Source organism: Macaca thibetana, chromosome 18 (assembly GCF_024542745.1).
Source record: "Macaca thibetana thibetana isolate TM-01 chromosome 18, ASM2454274v1, whole genome shotgun sequence".
NCBI classification, from domain to species: domain Eukaryota; kingdom Metazoa; phylum Chordata; class Mammalia; order Primates; family Cercopithecidae; genus Macaca; species Macaca thibetana.
The window spans coordinates 54,346,314-54,364,103 of NC_065595.1; the positions used below are offsets into that span (position 1 = coordinate 54,346,314).

The window sequence follows — 17,790 nt, forward strand, 5'->3', positions numbered from 1 at the left end:
CTCATGCTTGTATGCCTAATCACAAAAACTATCCCAATAGACCGCCAAAACCACAACCTTGCACAAAGGCCATAGCAACAGTACACAAAAAATACTTCTGCAAGGACATCATCTGCTCAGCAACTGCCTATTTAAACCTGGACTGGTGTCACCCTTGTTACTGAGCTTTGTAGTCAAGGATAATAATTTCAAAACAACTATGTAATTCTTCTCATTTTTCCTTTTAAAATCTGTCCTCCTTTACTCAGGAAGACTGCTTGAGGCCAGGATTTTGAGACTTGACTGGGCAATATAGCAAGACCCTGTCTCTAACCAAAATAAAAAGTTTTTAATTAGCCAGGCATGATGGCATGCACCTGTAGTCCTAGCTACCCAGGAGGCTGAGGAAGGAGGATTGCTTGAGCCCAGGAGATGGAGGCTGCAGTGAGCCACGATGGCACCACTGCACTTCAGGCTAGGCAACAAAATGAAACCCTGAGTCTTTAAAAATTAAAAATAAAAAAAAACCTTTGTCTTCCTTTATCTCCCTGAATACACACAATTTACTTACGGTACCTGTATTCCAACTGCAATGCTCCATTTCCAATTACATATCCTATTCTTTTAAAGAATCTCTTTGTTATTTAGGCTGACACCAGTTAGTCTTCATATCATTGTTGATGGGGACACAAAAATATAACACAAAGTTTTGAGTTGGGACTTAACAACCTTCTATCCCCATCACTTCTCATCTTAATGACTCTAACACCTGGGACAATATATGTGTCTAGTCTAACAAAAATATGGGAGGCATACTCCTGAACATCTGCTAGGAAAAACAAAATGAGTGATAATGTAAGAGAATTCATTAATGTTCTTTCAAAGAAAGTACCACATAAAACCACGGTACTAAGCAGATCATTTCAGCTCAGGAGTTCGAGACCAGCCTGGGCAACATGGCGAAACCCTGTCTCTACTAAAAACACAAGAAAATTAGCTGGGTGTGATGGCCTGCTCCTGCAGTCCCAGCTAGTCAGGAGGCTGAGGTGGCAAGATCATCTGAGCCCGGAAAGTCAAGACTGCAGTGAGCCATGATCATGCACTCTAACCTGGGTGACAGAAGTGAGACATTGTCTCAAACACACACACACACACACACACACACACACACACACAAATGAGGAACATTAAAAAGGAATTTTTAAATCTATGATTATTAAAAGAAATGTATGTATTCTTCAGACCATATGGAGTTAGATTAACCCCAGATTTCATCCAGTGCAGCAATTCTTATATTTTAAATGATTATTTGCTATATTTCTTATAAGCTGCATGGAATATGTTATTTTATAGCAACATGAGTGTTTTTCTCCTCACTTAGAACTAGGATTAAATTGGACTATGGTTTATAATGGATTCAATGATGATATTCCTTAATTAACTTTCAAACTCGAGTAATATTAATTTTCTAACTTAGTTTGTTTGAAAGAATGCCCTAGTTCAATCCTCTCTATGGCATTACCATATAGAATGGTTTATGTTGTTTTGCTCCAGGTAAATCTGTTGTGAAATAAATTACAATCCATCTTCAGTGTCTGGCCACTTGGGCTCTTGCCACTTTAAATAGGTAGGTGTAAATACTAACATCAAATTTACTGGCTAAACTTGAAACAAAGGACAAACAAGAAAGTAGAATTCACAGGGAAAATTAAATTATTAAAAATGAAGGTAGGGTAGGAAGTAAAAAATACCCTAAAATTTACCATCAGATTTTTTTGCATTATTTCTTTATTGAAATGATTTATAATGTATAACAAGTCAAACCTACAAACAAAAATGCTATCAAGATACTATCATGAGACAGCTCCTGCTTCAGGACATTCCAGAAACCGAGAAGTTCTAAGAGCACCATACCGTAATGGAGAGATCATCTGGGTTCTAGTCTGAGATCCATTACTTGACTGTTTTTTGTTTTGTTTTGCTTTTGTTTTTTTGAGACGGAGTTTTGCTATTGTCACCCAGGCTGGAGTGCTGTGGCACGATCTCGGTTCACTGCAACCTCTGCCTCCCGGGTTCAAGTTGTTCTCCTGCCTCAGCCTCCCAAGTAGCTGGGATTACAGGTGCCCGCCACCACACTCGGCTAATTTTTGTATTTTTAGTAGAGATGGGGCTTCACCGTGTTGGGCAGGCTGGTCTCAAACTCCTGACCTCAGGTGATCTGCCCACCTTGGCCTCCCAAAGTGCTGAGATTATAGGCATGAGCTGCCATGCCCGGCCACTTGACTGTTACTGGATGAGTCGGCTCAGAATTTCTGGATTCTTAGTTTTCTCCCAACCTTTTTATCATAAAATTATTTTAAAATCCATAGCACATAATGACATGATTTTAAAACTATGTAGCTATAAAGTATTATTTCACCCTAGGGACCTATATGCTATAGATGCTCAATAAAGATTAGCATTGATTCAAGAATCAATTATGACACATAAAGAGGATTTCAATTCTGTTCAGTACTACCAAAAAGAGGCCTTTCCTTGGGGCAACTCCTCTATTCCAGTGGTTCTCCAACCTGGCTGCCCAGAACAATGTTTAAGAATCATTGCTTCTAAAAATGTTGTTTCATCTCTGAGATTAAATTCAGGCACCCAAGAGAAATCCTGCAAGGCAGTTACATTTCTCCATTCGAAAATGAGATGCAGAGTGGGAAGGGATGAGAAAAGATTAGTGCCCAGAAAATGACCATCACCCTGTCTGCTCAAGAGTTCAACTACTCTCCAATTCTGGTCACTGATCAACCCCTTTCGTTCTATGTCCAAGGCTGCCCTGTTGCCTCAGATGGCAATCACTCAGATACTTCTTATTCTGATAACACAAACAAGGCTGGAAAGGCTACACAAGAAGCAGAATGAACCAGAACAGAGATTTAAAACACAGCCTCTAATGCAAAGCATTACAAAAGAGAAAAAGGACATTCACCAAAAGAAGAGCAAGCTCTGTTATCATAGAAGATAGGGAAGAACTTTACTAAAAACATTATGATTTTAATTAATGCACCATGTAGTATCCCCCATGAGTTAACAATACTTTCATAGTTTTTTGGTAAAACTTATCTTTTCTTAAATTAAGAAGAACATTCTAAACACTAATCGACAAACAGCTAAAATTTCCTTCTTTCACCCAAGAACCTCCCAACCTACTAAGTTGAGGGAAAAAAACACAACAATCAGACAAAACAAAGGAATATTCTGCAGATATTCTGGGCACTTAAAACACTACAATATAATGAACAACCACAAAAAGCTAGAAAAGTATTCTAGATTAAATGAGCCGGGTACAGTGGCTCCTGCCTATAATCCCAACACTTTAGGAGGTCGAAGTCGAGAGGATCACTTGAGGCCAAGAGCCTGGGCAACATGGCAAGACCCTCTCTCTACAAAAAAATAAAAGTTAAAAGACGTTATTGGGACAATTACAGAAATACTGTACCAATATTAATTTCCTGTGTGTGACAATAGGTATGTTGCGGTTATGTTTTACAAAAAAAAAAAACCTTTTAGGAGATACATACACTGTGCATTGTCATAATTTTTGCAACCACTCTCAGATGGTTCAGTAAAGACTTATGTGTTGGCCGGGCGCGGTGGCTCAAGCCTGTAATCCCAGCACTTTGGGAGGCCGAGACGGGCGGATCACGAGGTCAGCAGATCGAGACCATCCTGGCTAACCCGGTGAAACCCCGTCTCTACTAAAAAATACAAAAAACTAGCCGGGCGAGGTGGCGGGCGCCTGTAGTCCCAGCTACTCGGGAGGCTGAGGCAGGAGAATGGCGTAAACCCGGGAGGCGGAGCTTGCAGTGAGCTGAGATCCGGCCACTGCATTCCAGCCTGGGCGACAGAGCGAGACTCCGTCTCAAAAAAAAAAAAGACTTATGTGTTTGCTGCTGGGTGTGGTGGCTCATGCCTGTTTGTAATCCCAGTGCTTTGGAAAGCCAAGGCGGGTGGATCACTTAAGGCCAGGAGTTCAAGACTAGCCTGGCCAACATGGAGAAACTCCATCTCTAACAAAAATATAAAAATTAGCCAGCACGGTGGTGCACACCGGTAATCCCAGCTACTCAGGAGGATGAGGCATGAGAATTGCCTGAACCTGGGAGGCGGAGGTTACAGTGAGCCAAGATTGTGCCACTGCCACTGCACTCCAGCCTGGGCGACAGAGTGAGACTCTATCTTAAACAAAACAAAACAAAAAAAAGACTTACATGTGTGTTTATAGGTGTGAGTAGAAAGAGGAAAACAAAGCAAATGAGGTAAAAAAAAAAAAAAAAAAAAAAAATTTTAATTGGTCAAACCCGTAAACAGTATACAGCCTTCCCAGTTTTTTTACTAGTCTTACCAGTTTTCTGAATGTTCAAAATTTTCAAAATAAATAACTGAGGAAGAAACAAAATGTTACTCACTAGTTGCTTGACTTGAACTGCCTGTGGAATCCCAGCTGGTTGTGAAAGGACAGGGCCTGGCTGGGCAAGTTTGATTTGAATTGGAGTCCCAATAACAGGCTTGTCAGATGTGGTCCCAGCAGAAGTAACAACAGGTTTCACAGATGGAAGACAAATAGCTGCACCTGAAGTTTCTCCAAAAGTTACTGCTGGAAGGGACAGTGTTACTGCTGTTCCAGAGACAACTGGCTTTTCAGGTTGCAGTGAGACCGTGGTCACTGTGTTTGGTACAGATGTCACAAGTGGTTTTGAAGTCTGAAGCAAAACAGTTCCAGCTGTTGTTCCTCCTGTTGCAGCAGCTGGGCCCACAGAATGAAGTGTCACAATTCCAGCTTTTGCTCCCACTGGACCAGCAAGTGGGTTCAAAGCTTGCACTGACACAGTTCTGGGTGCTGTTGCTCCAGAAACAATAAAGGACTTTTCAGACTGGCTTGAGGACACTGTTGTTGTCACCACAGGAGAAGTTGTTACTGTTGTAGTACAGGTAGCAATGACGATCTCACTAGAGGTCTGCTGAACACATTGCTGGATGAAGCTCTGGGAGTTAGGCAGAAGTTGTCGTAAGGCAACCACGCTTTTCTGGAAACGTAGAGGAATGGAAAAAAACACTGCTAACAAATCAGCTACGTGTAAAACAAAATGTGGTATTTCACACCTTTACAACTTAAAACCAATCAAAAGTGTATCAAGTATTTCAGTTGAAGACAGCTGGTATCACTTACTTATATCCTGTCAATATCCAGGATACAATCAATTTGAAGCTCAAAAGTGCTTGTTTTCCAATATGAAATTACTATATCTCAGTATTAAACTTATTTGTATTCCCTCAATATCAATTTGGTACAACATGTATGATACTTTTCTATAATCATCTAAACCCTATAATAGATCATTAACAACTTCAGCATTTGTAAGTTTATTTAAACCACAGCAGAATCTAGGTCTCTTCATTAAGTAACTTTCAAACTTTGGATAGAAATAGGTGCAGTGGCTCATGCCTGTAATCCCAGCACTCTGGGAGTCCAAAGCAAGCAATCACTTGAGGCCAGGAGTTTGAGATCAGCCTAGGCAACATGGCAAAACCCCATCTATACAAAATAAACAAAAATTAGTCAGGCATGGTGGGCACACACCTGTAGTCCCAGCTACTAGGGAGGTAGAGGTTGCAGTAAGCTGAGATCATGCCACTGCACTCCAGCCTGCGTGGCAGAGTAAAACCCATCTCAAAAAAAAAAAAAAAAAAAAAAAAAAAAAAAAAAAGGAAAGGAAGAAATAGTCTTTAAAAGCCTGGGCAACATGGTAAAACCCTGTCCCTACAAAAAATACAAAAACTAGCAGGGCATAGTGGTGCATGCCTGTAGTCCCAGCTGCTGCAGGGGCTGAGGTGGGAGGATCACTTGGGCCCGGGAGGTTGAAGTTGCAGAGAGCTGTGATCACATGACTACACCCCAGCCTGGGTGACAGAGCAAAACCTCATCTCAAAAAAAAATTTTTTTTTAATAAAAACAAAGAAATATCTTTAAATCAAAACAAAATTAAATACAAAGTGAATTTTATGATCTGAAAGAATCGAGCTAGCATATTTTCTTTTTTTTTTTTTTTTTATTGAGATGGAGTCTCACTCTGTTGCCCAGGCTGGAGTGCAGTGGTGCGATCTCAGCTCTCTGCAACCTCTGCCTCCCAATTTCAAGTGATTCTCCAGCCTCCAGAGTAGCGGGGACTACAGGCACATGCCACCACTGGCTAATTTTTGTATTTTTTAGTAGAGACAACCGTGTTGGTCAGGCTGGTCTCCATCTCCTTGCCTCAGGTGATTCGCCAACCTCAGCCTCCCAAAGTGCTGGGATTACAGGTGTGAGCCACCACACCCACCCAAGCACACTTTCAGACTGTCAGCATCCATCTCTGTATCCTACTTAAAGAGTAAAGGCAGTTCAAACTAAAAACTAGTAGGCTCTGCCTTTTCATCCCTGGAGTTTTCATTTGTTTAGCCAGCAGAGATGGAAAGCTAGGGCTCTTGTATCAAACAGCCAAGTTGTGAATGCAAAGGAAAAGTTCTTAAAGGAACTTCAAAGAGCTACTCCATGTGACACATAAATGGTAAGAAAACGAAACAGCCTTATTGGTGACATGGAAAGTTTGAGTGGTGTGGACAGAAGATCAAACCAGCCACAACATTCCCTTAAGCAAAAGTCTAAACCAGAGTATAGCACTAACTCTTCAATTCTATAAAGGCTGAAAAATGAGGAAGCTACAGAAGAAAAGTATGAAGTTAGGAGAGGCTGGCTCATGAGGTTTAAGGAAAGAAGCTCTCTTGATAACTAACATGAAAGTGCAAGGTAAAGCTGCAAGTACTGATGCAGAAACTGCAGCAAATCATACAGAAGATCTAGCTTTTTTTTTTTTTTTTTTTTTTTTTGAGACGGAGTCTCGCTCTTGTCACCCAGGCTACAGTGCAATGGCACGATCTTGGCTCACTGCAACCTCTGTCTTCCGGGTTCAAGCAATTATCCTGCCTCGGCCTCCCAAGTAGCTGGGACAACAGGCGTGCGCTACCATGCCCAGCTAATTTTTTTAACTTTTTTCAGTAGAGTTAGGGTTTCTCCATGTTGGCCAGGCTGGTCTCAAACTCCTAACCTCAGGTGATCTGCCCACCTCAGCCTCCCAAAGTGCTGGGATTACAGGCATGAGCCACCACGCCTGGCCAACAACAGATTTCCAATGGAGACAAAAACAACCTTCTATTGAAGGAAGCTAGGTCTTTCATAGCTTTTTGCTGAGGAAAGGTCAACGCATGGCTTCAAGGCTTCAAAGGACAGGCTGACTTACTTGTTAGGGGCTAATGTAGCTGGTGACTTCAAGTGGAAGCCAATGCTCATTTACTATTCCATAAATCCTAGGACTCTTAAGAATTATGCTATATCTACTCTGCCTGTGCTCTATCAATGAACAAAGTATGGATGACAGCACATCTATCCACAGCATGGTTTACTGAATATTTAAGCCCACTGTTGAGAACTACTGCTCAGGCGGGGGGGGGGGGGGGGGGGGGGCAATTCTTTTCAAAATATTACCACTCAATGACAATACACCTCGTCACCCGAAAATTCTGATGGAGATGTACAAGGAGATCAATATTGGTTTCCTGTCTGCTAACACATCCATTCTGCAGTCCACATACATCAAGGAGTAATTTTTACTTTCAAGTATTATTTAAGAAATAAATTTTGTAAGACTACAGCTGTCACAGACAGTGATTCCTCTGATCAATTTGGGGGCAAAGTCAACTGAAAACTTTCTGGAAAAGATTCACCATTCTAGATGCCATTAAGTATATTTGTGAGTCATGGCAGGAGATCAAAATATCAACACTAACAGGAGTTTGTAAGAAGTGGATCCCCATCCTCATGGATGACTTTGAGGGGTTCAGAACTTCAGTGGAGGAAGTCACTGCAGATATGGCAGAAACAGCAAGAGAACCACAGTTAGAAGTGGAACCTGAAGATGTGACTGAATTGCTGCAATCTCATGATAAAACTGGAAGAGATGAGGAGTTGCTTCTTACAGATGAGCAAAGAAAGTGGTTTCTTGAAATGGAAGCTACCCCTGGCCAAATGTTATAAATGTTGTTAGGATGGTAACAAAGAATTTAGAATATGACAACAACTTAGTTAATAAAGCAATGGCAGGGTATCAGAGAATTGACTCTAATTTTGAAAGAAGTTCTGCTGTGTGTGAAATGCTATCAGACAGCACTGCATGCTACAGAGAAATCTTTTGTGAAGGGAAGGATCAACTGATGACACAAATTGCACTGTTGTCTTAATTTAAGACATTGCCACAGCTGGGTGTGACCACCTTCAGTGACCACCACCTTGACCAGACAAAAGCCATCAACATTGAGGTAAGACTCTTCACCATCAAAATATTATAACTTGCTGAAGGTTCAGATGATTGTCAGCACTTTTTAGCAATAAAGTATTTTTTAATTCACCTGTGTAATTGTTTTTTCAAATATAATGCTATTATAAACCTAATAAAGCATACCATAAAAAGTTTTATATGCATTTGGAAACCAAAAATTTTATATGACTCACTTTATTGTGATACTAGCTCTCTTATGGTGGTCTGAAACCAAACCCGCAATATCTCTGTGGTATGTCTGTATATTCTTATACAAGCATTAAACAATATAATCATGAACTTATGTTCATGAATAAAATGTTCCTTCTCTTTTTTCAAAGTGTTCAAATTAAAAGAATACTATGAATATGCTTTACAGCTTACAAAAACACTTACAAAAAAAAACAAACTCAGGTTTCTCCCACACTGTCAGTATCTTCATATTCAACTGCTGTCATATTGAAATAGTCCAGTTTTTAATTATTTTAGAGTAATCTAATCCAAATTATTTCTTCTAAGTGAAACATAACTCTACCTTAAGAAAAGGAACCAGGTGAGGCTGAGGTGAAGACTTGAGTTCAACATACAGTTTCCTAGTAAATTCTTCTGCTTCAATTTTTGCATCCTGAGGGATGGGAGAAACACAAACAATTTTAAATCTACAAATATTTTAAAAGAGACAAAGTATATAATTCATGATTGTAGATATAGCAAACTTTTCACAAATGATAAAGTCAATTAAATACAGGCTTTTTTTCATGCCAGCTATGAAATGTGTAAGCACAAATAATAGAGATGTTTATTCATACAGAATACAATGAAGGGGTGATTTTTTTTTTCTTTTAAAGATCCCAGGAAGCAAAGAGAAGAGCTGACAGGCCGAGTAATACTACATTATTACAATCTGTTAAGAACAATTAAGAGGCCGGGCGCGGTGGCTCAAGCCTGTAATCCCAGCACTTTGGGAGGCCGAGACGGGCGGATCACGAGGTCAGGAGATCGAGACCATCCTGGCTAACACAATGAAACCCCGTCTCCACTAAAAATACAAAAAAAAAAAAATTAGCCGGGCGTGGTGGCGGCGCCTGTAGTCCCAGCTACTCGGGAGGCTGAGGCAGGAGAATGGCGTGAACCCGGGAGGCGGAGCTTGCAGTGAGCCGAGATCGCGCCACTGCACTCCAGCCTGGGCGACAGAGCGAGACTCCGCCTCAAAAAAAAAAAAAAAAAAAAAAAAAAACAATTAAGAATTAAGAAGTGAAGGCACAGGTGTCTTAAATTTCTTAGGGTAGGGAACAGGAAGTTATTCAGTTTGGAGACCTTGATGTTTAAGTTCTCTAAAACAATTTGGAAATTAATCTGCTAGCTCACTGCTGTTCTTTGTACACAAGAGTCAGGGACAACATTTCCAGAATTAGAAGTATTTCCAAAATACCCTGACGCCAGTGATAATGTGTAAGATGTAGCTGATTGAATTATCTTATTCTTTTCAAAGGTATAAAATATAGTTTTTAAAATTTTGCCTACTAGGACATATTTTATACTTAATAAAGATTGTAATTGTGTGGTGACAGAGAACATCTGGTTTGTTCTTCATGAAGTCATGGAAGGAGCATTCAAGTAAAGGTAACTATGACCTTAGATTTAAAAAAAAAAATTCAGCTTTTATTTTAGAATCAGGAGGTGCAAGTTTGGGGTACAGGTAGTGTACCAGGTACACTCGTCACCCAGGTAGTGAGCACAGTTATCTGGGAGGTAGTTTTTCAGCCCTCACGCCCCCTCACTCCCACTTTCTAGTAGTTCTCAGTGTCTATTGTTCCCATCTTTATGTCCATGTGTACTTAATGTTTAGCTCCCACTTATAAATGAGAACATGTAGTATCTGGTTTTCTATTCCTGCATTAATTTGCTTAGGATAATGGCCATTTATGCTGCTACAAAAGACATGATCTTGATCTTTTTTATGGCTGTGTAGTATTCCATGGTGTATATGTACCACTTTTTATTTATCCATCCCACTGTCAATGAACACCTCTGCTGATTCCATGTCTTGGCTGTTCTGAGTAGTGCTGCAATAAACATACAAGAGCGTATTTTTTTTTTAGAATGATTTATTTTCCCTTGGATATATACCCAGTGATGGCATTGCTGGGTCAAATGGTAGTTCTATTTTTAGTTCTTTAAGAAATCTTCAAACTGTTTTCCACAATGGCCAAATTAATTTACATTCCCACCAACAGCATATAAGTGTTCGCTTTTCTCCACAGCCCCACCACCATCTGTTTTTCCACTTCTTAATAACAGCCATTTTGACTAGCATGAGATGGTATCTCACTGTGGTTCTGATTTGCATTTCTCTGATGATTAGTGATGATGAGCATCTTTTCATGTTTGTTGGCTGCTTGTATGTCTTCTTTTCAGAAGTGTCTGTTCATGTCCTTTACCCATTTTTTAATGGGGTTGTTTTTTTCTTGTTGATTTTTGTTTAAGTTTCTGATTTTTTCTGTATATTAGACCTTTGTCAGATATATAGTTCGCAAATATTTTCTTCCATTCTGTAGGTGGTCTGTTTACTATGTTGACAGTATCTTCTGCTGTGCAGAAACTCTTAGTTTAGTTAGGTTCCACTTGTCATTTTTTGTTTTCGTTGCAACTTCTTTTGGAGAGTTAGCCACAAATCCTTTGCCAAGGCCAATGTCAGGAAGGGTATTTCCTGGGTTTTCTTCTAGGACTTTTACAATTTGAGGTCTTACATTTAAATCTTTAATCCATCTCAGGCCAGGCGCGGTGGCTCAAGCCTGTAATCCCAGCACTTTGGGAGGCCGAGACGGGCGGATCACGAGGTCAGGAGATCGAGACCATCCTGGCTAACACGGTGAAACCCCGTCTCTACTAAAAATACAAAAAATTAGCCAGGCGAGGTGGCGGGCGCCTGTAGTCCCAACTACTCGGGAGGCTGAGGCAGGAGAATGGCGTGAACCCGGGAGGCGGAGCTTGCAGTGAGCTGAGATCCGGCCATTGCACTCCAGCCTGGGCGGCAGAGCGAGACTCCGTCTCAAAAAAAAAAAAAAAAAAAAAAAAAAAAAAAAAAAAAAAAAAAATCTTTAATCCATCTCAAGTTAATTTTTATATATGGTGAAAAGTAGGGGTCCAGTTTCATTCTTCTGCACATAGATAACCAGTTATCCCAGCACCATTTGAAGAATCAGTCCTTTTCCCACTACTTTTTTTTTTTAGATGGAGTCTCACTGTGTCACCTAGGCTGTAGTGCAGTGGCAAGATCTTGGCCCACTGCAACCTCCCCCTCCTGGGTTCAGGCAATTCCCCTGCCTCGGCCTCCTGAGTAGCTGGGACTATAGGCATATGCCACCACACCCAGCTTATTTTTATATTTTTTTAGTAGAGATGGGGTTTCGCCACGTTGGCCATACTGGTCTCAACCTCCTGACCGCAAGTGATCTGCCTGCCTTAGCCTCCCAAAGTGCTGGGATTATAACAGGCATGAGCCACTGTGGCCAGGCCCCATTACTTATTTTTGTCGACACTATCAAAGATTAGATAGTTGTAGGTGTGCAGCTTTATTTCTGGGTTCTCTATTCTGTTCAATTGTTCTATGTGTCTATTTTTGTATCAGTGCCATGCTGTTTGGGTCACTGTAGCCTTATAGCATAGTTTGAAGTCAGGTAATGTGATGCCACTTGGCTTTGTTCTTTTTGCTTAGAATTATTTTGGCTATTCAGGCTCTTTTTCGGTCCTATATGAATTTTAAAATAGTTTTCTCTAATTCTGTGAAAAATGACATTTATAGTTTGACAGGAATAACACTGAATCTGTAAATTGCTTTGGGCAGTATGGCTATTTTAATGATATCAATTCTTTCAATCCATAAGCATGAATTTTCAGCAGTGTTTTGTATTTCTCCTTGTAGAGATCTTTCACCTCCTTGGTTAGCTATATTCCCAGGTACTTCATTTTTGTGTGTGTGGCTATTGTAAATGGGACTGTGCTCTTGATTTGGCTCTTAGCTAGAACGTTTTTGATGTATAGAAATGCTACTGATTTTTGAACACTGATTTTATACCCTGAAACTTTACTAAAGTCGTTTATCAGTTCTAGAATCCTTTTGGCAGAGTCTTTAGGATTTTCTAGGCATAGAATCATATCATCAGTGAAGACAGAGTTTTACTCCTTTTTTTCCTATCTGGAGGCCTTTTATTTCTTTCTCTTGCCTGACTGCTCTCGCTAGAACTTCCAGTATTATGTTAAATAGGAATGGTGAGACCTTGTCTTGTTCCAATTCTCAAGGGAAATGGTTCAAGCTTTTGCTCATTCAGTATGATATTGGCTATGGATCTGCAAGACTATTTTCAGAATGACACTGTAAATCCGTAACAGCAGTTCCAAAGAACTGAGGAACTTTACACGTTGCTTACACTATTAAGCATTTCAGGAGTATGTGTGGTCTACATTATTTTCCATTAATACTAATATCTTGGAGAGAAAGCCTTTTTCACTAAGCTAATATTTGCACAGATGGTGCAAAGGCAACAATGGGTTAAACTACTGGTAAGAAAGGCAATGGCAAAGTGAAACAGCTGACATCACATTCTACAGTGCTATGTGCTTGGAGGGAAAAAAAAAAAAAAAGAAGAAGAAGAAGGCCAAGCACAGTGGCTCACATCTGTAATCCCAGTACTTTGGAGGGCCAAGGGTGCAGGATCACTTGAGGCCAGGAGTTGGGAGACTAGCCTGGGCAACACAGTGAGACCCTATCACTACAAAAAAAATATTTTAAAATTAGCTGGGCATGATGGCACACACCTCTAGTCCTAGCTTTTGGAGGGTGAAGTGGAAGGAGCCCTTGAGCCCTAAGTTTGAGGCTGCAGTGAGCTAGTCTCATACCACTGCACTCCAGCCTGAGCAACAGAGCAAGACTCTTACTCTAAAAAATAAAAATTAAAAAAATAGAGCCAATTTCACTTTGAAACATCCTTGGATGAAGCAGTAAAAATTAACTTTACTAAATCTCAACTCTGCAGTAGAAACCTCTTTAATTGTGTATAACAAAATAGAAACCATACATAAGGCATTTCTGTTGCAGATCAAAGTAAGAGAATCTAGGAAAAGTACTGTAATTGAGTCGCTAGCTAAACTAGCCACTTTTTCCCATTTTTACTGAAAAGAATGGCAAAGCAATTGTGGTTATTCAGACTTGGGTATTTGTTAGATATTTTCTCAAGAACAAACTAAACCTCTAATAGTGAGGAAAATAATTGATACCATTTGTTGCTAATGATAAAAATTAAAGCTCTCAAGCCAAAATTACAATTTTGAAAAATGTATAACAACTATTCTGAGCTTGATAGCTTCCTGGTATAAGAATTTTCTAATAAGGTTGGTGAATTTAATGAGCATGTTATTTTGATATCTTAAATAATAAAACTGGAAACATTTGAAAGATCTGCATAACTCAGTGAACCAGTATTTTTCCCAATGAACGATGAATGTCATTACAAAAATCATACGTGGGTAAAAGATCCATTCAGGGTGCAAGATAAACCAGTAGACTCTAAAGACTATCCACCATGATCCGGAGAAAAGCTATTTTAATAAGATAATCACTATTCCAACCACCTCTCTTCACAAGACCAGATATTCTTCAAATACTTCCAAAAAAATAACACATCACAAAACAGACGAAATGCAGAAGAACATATGAGAATCCAGCTGTTTTCCATTAGGTCAGCCACTAAGGAGATTTGCAAAATTGGTACAGCAATGCCACTCTTTCATTCAATTTTGTTGTTGTTTTGGAAACTCGGTTTTCACTTAAATGCTAGTTATGTTAACGCTTAATGGGTTTACTGTTTTTTTTTTTTAATAAACAAGCTGGGCACGGTGGCTCTGTAATCCTAGCACTGTGCCAGGTCTGTAATCCTACGGTCTGTAATCCTAGCACTTTGCCAGGCCGAGGTGAGACGATTACTTGAGCTCAGGAGTTTGAGATCAGCCTGGGCAACATAGCAAGACCCTGTCTCTACAAAAAAGTTTAAAAAATGAGCCAGGAGTGGTGGCACATGTCAGTGGTCCCAGTTACCTGGGAGGTTGAGGTGGTAGGACTGCTTGATCCCAGGAGGGTCAGGACAGCAGGGAGCCTTGTTCATGCCACTGCACTCCAGCCTGGGTGACAGAGTAAGACCCTACCTCAAAAAAAATTTTTTTAATACAAAAATGTTGAACATTTTTCAGTTTTAATGTTAACCCCACAAAAACAAAATGCCTTGGGGAGTCCTCAAGTTTTCAGAATATAAAGGTATCCTGAAACCAAATTATTTTAGAACTGCTGTTTAGTCATTCTAAAGTAAACAGATCTTAAAACCAGAGGCAATATTTGATTAATTCCTAACTGCTCCTATCTGTCCATAAAATTCACCCATGTTTTGTTGTTAAAAAGTCTTTAATATTTTATGGGATATGTGTTCCTTTCCATCATGTCTATTCATCTAGAGTATTCCATTTCAGAGAAACAAGTCATCATATCCCCTTTCAAAACTAGCAAACCTTGAAAAGGGAAGATCAAAAGCTCAATGTTTACTTTTAAAAAGACACCCCAAAGTTGAATTAAAAATTTGTTAGTATGACGTATTTTAGACATCCGAAATAAAAACATCTTCCCAAATGAAAAACTAACCATTTCAAGTGTGCTTTATTTCTAACATCTTACAGGCAGCATTAAAAACAGTAGTAAAGAAGGTATTTTAATATTTATAAACTATGCTTGTTTTTGCTGTATAATAATTGAAATATACACATTTTCTACTGGGGAAAAAAGGACAATTTTTATGTGAAAAATATAATTCTAATTATGTGGTGAGAGAAATCTGTATATTATAGTAGTTCAAAAAATCCAAATCCATTTGTCTGTTACGTCCTCAGCATGCCTTAAGCATATAACATGAAATATTTGCTAACTTCCACCTTCACTCTTTTTAGTGTACCTATATATTTTACCTGAAAGAGGACATAAGAAACCAAAGGCATATAATTTGGTGGCTAAAAGACATAGCACCTTGGCATTCATAAAAATATCAATGATCATCATGTTTAACATTCTCATCTGTAAGATGAGAATCTTATAGATAAGGAAAGTGAGGCCTAAGAGCATTAACTAACTTTTGTGGTCCCAAAGCTTCATGTCTATCGGACATATGAGAACTGAATTTCGTTATCTATTGATAGCCTGGCTTTCTGAGATTTCATAATTCCTTTTTTTTTTTTTTTTTTTTTTTTTTTTTGGAGACAGAGTCTTGCTCTGCTGCCCAGGCTAGGGTGCAGTGGTGCAATCTCAGCTTACTGCAACCTCCGCCTCCCAGGTTCAAGCGATTCTCCTGCCTCAGCCTCCCAAGTAGCTGGGATTACAGCCATGTGCCACCACACCTGGCTAATTTTTGTATTTTTAGTAGAGACAAGGTTTTACCATGTTGGCCAGTCTGGTCTCAAACACCTGACCTCAGGCGATCCACCTGCCTCGGCCTCCCAAAGTGCTGGGATTACAGACATAAGCCACTGCACCCAGGCAAGATTTCATAATTCTAACAACAATTTCCTATTGACTAAATAATGAACCTTCTCTCCGAGGCCCTCTGTATGGCAAGGGAGGCAAGACTGATGTACAGAAATAATATATATATCAAAACATCATGTTGCATATCTTAAACATAAACAATTTTTAAAAAGGTAAATTTTAAAAAGAAATATACAATAGGTTTATCTAGCCAAGATTAATAATCTTTACAAAGCTTTCAAGAGGCAAAAAACAAAATTTATCAAGAACTACATTTAAAATAAATCTCAGGCCGGGCTTGGTGGCTCATGCCTGTAATCCCAGCACTTTGGGAAGTCAGGGCGAGTGCATCACTTGAAGCCAGGGAGTTTGAGACCAGCCTGGCCAACATGGCAAAACTCCGTCTCTACTAAAAATACAAAAATTAGCAGAGTGTGGTGGTGCACACCTGTAATCCCACCTACTCGAGAAGCTGAGGCACGAGAATCGTTTGAACCCAGGAGGCAGAGGTTGCAGTGAGTCGAGATCACGCCACTGCACTCCAGCTTGGGCAACAGAGCAAGACTCTGTCTCAAAAAAATTAATTAATTAATTTAAATAAATATCATTTAAAAATATGCATTTCCCAATTAAAACATGTTATATGGATTCTACCAGAACCTGCAGGATTTTATAGCACTACTTACCAAAAGTTGTTCCACCAGCTTCTTCACATTTTGTCCCATTTCTGGGGACTGTGATCCACTACATGCTAGTTTTATTAACATTGCAAGGAAGTTCTTGCATTTCTTCACATTTTCTAGCATTGTCTAAATATGAAAATGTAAATATAAGCAAACACAAGTGTTAGTGAGCAAACAATTCAAAAAATCTTGCAAGGAACAAGATTTATATAAGGTGCAAGTAAGAGCTTACCGGAGAAAGATTAACCTGAACAGCTGCTGAGTTCTCTGCTTTAAGATTGGGCTCATTTGAAGGAGTGGATGATGCTCCCAAACTTGAAGGCTTCAGGGTAGTTACAGTATTCAACGGCTTTCCAGGAGTAACTGTGACGACACTGGTTGGCACAGTCACAGACTGAAATTAAAGGTATTAAATATTTAGGCATGTATTACTATGACACATTAGTGGGTGCCTCATTTCACACTCATCAGACAAGTTAATTTTGACATCTGTGGTTTTATGTTATGCTCTACTAGTCTAAGGTAATATAACACAGTTCTAGGAACTCTTGAGTCTAGCAGATCTGGGTTTCATTCTCACCACATTTATCTACTATTTCATTACCACCAACCAAGTGTTGACTGCAGGCAAGTTACTTAATCCTGCTAATCCTGATTACTCTCTGCAAAAACAGGGATAGCAACGGTACCTGCTGTCCTAGGATTTTTTGTGAAAAACAGTGCTAAAGCAAATAAGTCCTCAAAAAATATTATTAACACTCCAAGAAGTATTTGAAAGTCTTTATGAGAACATAGAATACTCTGCTTTTTCTTAAGAACAGAGCAGAGCAATCTACTTATTATCTAACATTCAGATAAACTGCTTTTATGTAGACCATTAAAGTAAGCATGAAGAATATTACAAAATGTGGTATGTTCACACTGAAAAGAATTTCAGTTGTTTCCTCTACCTTCTATCAAAATGAGATGTGACTCTAGCACCACCTACAGGACAAAAACCTCATACAAGAAATCACAAGTCAGGTAGTAATTTAGAAAATCACATTGAGATAAAGCAACAATCTTATTTTAAAGACAAACACTAAAAGTTAAGAACATAATAAAAGTTTGGGATCAGGAAATAGGAATAGTATTTACATACAATTCACACAGAAAACTGAACAATGCA

General features: G+C 39.3%; 1 protein-coding gene across 1 annotated transcript in view; it reads right to left on the reverse strand.

Annotated features, from left to right (window-relative positions):
• Positions 1 to 17,790, reverse strand: part of TAF4B (TATA-box binding protein associated factor 4b) — a 167,431-nt gene that overhangs the window by 105,531 nt on the left and 44,110 nt on the right. The window contains exons 4-7 of the mRNA XM_050767138.1: positions 16,855 to 17,016; positions 16,626 to 16,748; positions 8,914 to 9,003; positions 4,437 to 5,054 (exon numbers count right to left, since the gene is read on the reverse strand). Of these exons, the coding sequence (XP_050623095.1) occupies positions 4,437 to 5,054; positions 8,914 to 9,003; positions 16,626 to 16,748; positions 16,855 to 17,016 (993 nt within the window). The remainder of the gene's footprint in view (positions 1 to 4,436; positions 5,055 to 8,913; positions 9,004 to 16,625; positions 16,749 to 16,854; positions 17,017 to 17,790) is intronic.